The 5,563-nt window shown below is 37.1% G+C and overlaps 1 protein-coding gene across 1 annotated transcript in view; it reads left to right on the plus strand.

Moving 5' to 3' along the window:
* Nucleotides 1-981, plus strand: part of LOC118326396 (sialidase-4-like) — a 4,598-nt gene extending 3,617 nt beyond the window's left edge. The window contains exon 3 of the mRNA XM_035659380.1: nucleotides 9-981. Within this exon, the coding sequence (XP_035515273.1) occupies nucleotides 9-691 (683 nt within the window). The 3' untranslated portion in view covers nucleotides 692-981. The remainder of the gene's footprint in view (nucleotides 1-8) is intronic.
* Nucleotides 982-5,563: the final 4,582 nt, after the last annotated feature.

Genomic DNA, 5,563 nt, shown 5'->3' on the forward strand with positions numbered 1-5,563 from the left:
TGGGCCAGGCCATGGTCTTCAAACAGAGAGTGGTAGATTAATTGTTCCAACGTATGCTTATACTTCTTGCCACGACTCATGTCTCTCCTGTGACAAGAAATGCTGCAAGTCTAATGCTCCATATGCCCTTTCCCTGCATAGTGATGATTCTGGTCAAACATGGCATTTTGGAAAAATGCTTCAAAATGAGTCAATTGAGTGTGAAATGGCAGAGTTTTTTGATGATAAAAACAAAAGTTTCATCTACTGCAATGCCCGTAGAAGGGGAGGCCACCGTAAAGAAGCTGTCAGTAAAAATACAGGACAGGAGTTTTCCAAGCCAAGCAGTGCTGAAAAACTTGTGGAAACAGGTTCAGGTTGTCAGGGAAGTGTAGTTTCCTTTCCAGCTCAAAATGAAGGTGCAGATGGTGATCAAAGCCAGAATAAAAACAAGTGGCTGCTCTTCACCCACCCAAGTGATGAATCCAGAAGGATTGATTTAGGAGTGTATCTGAATAAATCCCCAGGTGATCCAAAAGCATGGAGCAAACCCTGGATCATCAACAGAGGACCCAGTGGTTACTCAGACCTGGCTTACATTGGTGATGGCTGGTTTGCATGTCTAATGGAGTGTGGGGAGAAGAAAGAAACTGAGCAGATAGCCTGTGTAGTTTTTAGCTACAATGAAGTCAAGCAGGGCATTGGAGAGTGAACAAATATAAAATCATTGGCTTTAACTGAAGTGAAGCCTTCTCTCTGTGGTTAATCCTTGTATGGGACTATTTACCTAAAAATAACTCACACTATCCACTAAAATGATTGCTTTTGTTTTGATTTTATTTCAGCTGTAAAAAAAAAACATTAATTATGTGTTATACTTTACTAACATTTTATATTTCTGATGTTAATCTAATACTCTTTATGTTGTTTAATTAATGTAAAGGAAAAGAAATAAAGTTATAAGATTTCTAACAAATAAATTGTCTTTTCTATGTTTCTGTTTCTATGTCTATGTTTCTTTTTTTTTAAAAGATGACCAGCCACTGTAGCACTTATGAACGTACTGAACATTTTGTCACTATTACTTTTCTAATGGCCATCTTAAATGACGTACAAGACATTTCAGTTGGGACAGTTGTCATCACTCTGATACTACAATGATAGTCCGATGTAAACCTGTTACTAGAATCTTCTCTGATATCAGATTTGTGTTGGAGAAATAAACATATTACTGGGTATCAGTAGCTACCAGTAGATCACTTGGTAGAGCTCACACCCAATGTGCTAAGGTTAAGTCCTTACTGAAGCGACCCAGGTTCAATTCCTGAGTGTGATTTTCTTTGTTTATCAAAGTGAAGATTGGCCAGAAGTACAATAATGTTCGTCATCACCAAGCAAAAAGAATTAATTCAACCCATAATGTTTTTCTTTTTGGATGGACTGCAGCAAAGCGAGGAGCTGCACTATAAACGTGAAAGTCTGTGACTCACTGAGTGACTGAAAAAGTTGTTTGGTCGAGTTGCGCTGCAGTTCCAGATTATATGATGATCTATGATTTATGAGTATAGGGGCAGACTAAAATTCCTTGAATTTTAGTCTACGCCCACATATCACATGAGCCCCACCTCAGTCTCACCTTGTGTGTAAGTTAGGCTGAAAATGAACAATCTGCTCACAGTAACAGCTTTTACTTCAGCTAGTTAAAGGAACCATTGGCCACAGCTTTGATGGCTACAGCTATAGAATCTGGAGTTAAGGTTACTAACGTAACTGGTAAGTGTATTACCAAAAATGAAGGCAGCAACCTGATAGTGACACGTCTCCAGAAAGTCCCTGTGCTGTATGCCAAGAAATATGCAACTCCAAGTAAAATTACAACTTTTGGTTTTTAAATTTCTGTTTGAGTACAGATTAAACAAAGTGTTATTTTGTGAGCTTAGAGGTAGTAGATTTTTTAATATTGGCTAGCTGTTTAACCACTTTCTCCCCGTCTTTATGCTAAGCTGAGCTAACTGTCTCCTGGTTCTAGATCCTTGCTTCATGAGACATGGAAGTGGTGTTGATCTTCTCATTCAGCTCTTGGCAAAAAACCAAACAAGCATATTTCCCAGAATGTCTTGACAAAACAATAGGATTTTCTATAAAAATTGAAAAACTCCCTTCACGGTTAACTTATCAGTGAAGGGAAAATGTTTTAATGATAGAAACAAGTAGGAAACTTTTAATGGATAAACAGGTTGGGTTGTCTCTGTTAAACATAACTATATTCACTATGTGGCAGCTGGTTAGTGGTATTTAAATGGCCCCAAAACAGATAAAGGCCTTAAGCTTTGTCCTGCGTTAGTACCTGATCTGAAAGCACGGTCTTGTAGAGGGGACCTGTAGCCAGTTCTAGTTTTAAGACCTTTGGTGGGGGGAGCTTATGGGTTATGGGAATGTGACTGGACATTATAAGACAGCTGGTAACCAAACAGTTTATGAATAAGTCACTGTTGGTGAAGGATGAAGGAAGCAGTCAATACCTCAGTGAACACCAACCGGGATTTCAAAACTGGGTGATATTCAGGAAAAGTCTTTAACATATTTTTGGCCTCTTTTCAAGTGGCTAAAATGCAGTTTCAGCATCAATGTGTCACAAAAGACAAATTTGTTTAATTATTTTGATAATATGTTTAGTGGTAAATTGACAGAGAGACAATTAGTGTGAAGGTATTTCCCCAAAGTCATATTGCAATGGTAGGTCCAAACGAAGGCGTAATTTCAACGTTTCTTATAAAATGTACAACAACAGTGCAACAGTAACAACTATAATAGTAGAAATATGACTAATGATGATGATGATGATGATAACAGTCATAATAACAAGGATGAATAATGAATAATAATGATGATAATAATAATAACAACATTAGAAGTGGGCATCAAGCAGGACCACGGCAGCAGGCACGACTACAATCAATGAGAACGAGAAAGCACAAAAACTCTAACCTGAACCAGCTCTAACTATAAGCTTTGTCACAGAGGAACGTCTTAAACCTACTCTTAAATTTGGAAAGGGTGTCTGCCTCCCAAACCGACACTGGAAGCTGTTTCAGAGCTGAAGGTTCTGGCTCCCATTCGACTTTTGGAGACTATAGGAACCACAAGTAGCCCTGCATTCAGAGAGCACAGTGTTCCAGTGAGGTAGGAGGGAGCTGTGAGCTCTTTAAGATATGAAGGTGCCTGACCATGAAGAGCTTTGTAGGTGAGGAGGAGGATTTTAAATTCTATTTAGAATGTTACAGGGAACCAGTGCAGAGAAGCTAAGACAGGAAAAATATGATCTCTTTTCTTAGATCCTGTCAGTACTCGTGCCACAACATGTTTGACTTCATTAACACCATTTTTAGTTCACTTGGCAAGCTTTTTCGGGGTGCACATAAACAGTAACTAATGTTTAGGTAATTACTGACGAATGAGTCGTTACTAATTTTGTGCCGTTAACCGGCTGGTTCAGAGTTAATAAGGAACGACTCCTAAAGAAAGTGATCAGTATGATAGATTCATAGATACTCATTAACTAATCATTACCTAATAATTTATTTATATAGGCTCCCCCAGTCTGTTCTCTAGTGATCATTATCTACAATCGTATATTAGGCATTATTAGGAAAGTACGAATGAGCAGTTATCAAGTCGTTTTCTGATTTGTTCCTAACTTGTTTTTTTAATTAACTAATCATTAACTGATCATTAACTAATCATTAGCTACTCTATCAAATCTGAATATGAGTTACTCATTAATAAATGGTTCCATAGCAGTCACCTATTTTACAAGATCTTAGTACAATTAGAAATCAAATATATATTAGATCCAAACTATGCATGCTTCTATCCTCACTACTGGGGATCTACGATATTGATTTTTGCCGAAATCCAATATGCAGATATGTTCCAGCTCATTTTGGCCAATTGCCAGTATATGCACATATTTTCTTTAACCAAATTGCAGAGAACATCAAGTCTCTCCTGTACTGGAATCACTATCTTATTATGCCTACTCTTATTGTTAATATAAAGATCAGCTGTACATGTGATTACAAAGCAGACTGGTTCAGAGAAATGCGTGTGTGCGCAAATTAACAATGAATGTGAAGTGTGGGAATAATCCTGGTGACACACACAATGGTACTGGGAATAGGCGTATGTGTACTGGAGTGAAAATGGAGTGGGAGATAAGAAGTCGCTCCAATTTTTTTAAAAATCCACTCTGTGGTCGATCCAAAATCCTTTCATTCATGCTCTTCGCTCGCTCCCAGTTCACTCTGCTCACATGCTCTGTTCTGTTGTAATGAGCTGCAGATGAACTTCTAGGAAAGTCTGATAAGCATTTTTACAGTGGGAATGGTTTCACTTCAGTTTAAGATGTCACCTGATGTGGTCTGACACAAACTAAAAGTGAAACTATGTTAAATCAAGGCAAAATAAAAAATATTGTCCTCTGGTCTCTGTGTTTTGTCTCACGATTATAAAGGCTATGTCCGATATAATATAGCATTACATTTGTGTAACTTGAACATTTGCATTTTAGAAAATACGTGTCATTGCTGCATCTGCTGTTGCCACTGTTACAGCTGTTCACCGGCCCAGCTTCTGAAAGAAGTGTTCATTATTCACTGAAAATACCACCCAAAAACAGTGGTAATTGAATACCGCAGTTAAGGGATATCGCACAGTTTTATTAATGGCTACAAGGTGTAGCTATTTGTGCCATGCTTCTTTATGTTGCACACATGCTTATGGAGAAGATGTGTACTAAGTTGTCAAGACATAAATATTGTTACTGTAGTGACCCCAGTCAGTAGAATTATATGAAATGTTACACACGTGTGCAGTGTGGCTTTATGTACAACATTCCCAAATATCTGAACAATATAATCATTATGATGGTGAAAACATATATATTTAGAGCTACAAAGAGACAACAATTAAACATTTGGATGTTTTAAAGGGTTTTTGAAGCATGTATAATCTAAAAATAACACTTTAGCTACAACGGGAAGCTTTTCATTTTTCCCCTTCTTTCTTTTCTTGTTGTTTTGCTATTGTTTTTATGTTCATTTAACTGTGTATGTTAATCTCTTTGACCTTGTGTAATAAAAAAAAAAGCCATTTCAGTTGTGATTAGTGTGATACTACATTTACTTTACTTTCCTATATAAACCTGATATCAAATTTGTGTTAGAAATAAACATATATTCCAATAAGGACAACTGAGGCTGATTAAAAGTAAATATCAGCATTTTTGAGTTACTTCTTCAAAAATGAACAATGAGGTTTAGATTGTAATAAAAGGCTCCTCCCTCATTCACAAACAGCACCATCACACAGTCCTATAAAAACCATCAGCAGGCAATATTTGCAGAGATAGAGCAGCAAGTCTTTCTTTGTCATCTGCTGTATGATCATTTTACACGAACCATGGGCAACATACTTTCAATGGAAGTAAAACAACAGAAACAAACTCTTTTTGAATCTTGTGTCTACAGGATTCCTGCTCTTTTGTACGAGAGAGAAAAGAAAACTCTTCTAGCCTTTGCAGAGC

Source organism: Morone saxatilis, unplaced genomic scaffold (genome assembly GCF_004916995.1).
Source record: "Morone saxatilis isolate NCDOM2014 unplaced genomic scaffold, NCSU_SB_2.0 Contig17, whole genome shotgun sequence".
Taxonomy (NCBI): domain Eukaryota; kingdom Metazoa; phylum Chordata; class Actinopteri; family Moronidae; genus Morone; species Morone saxatilis.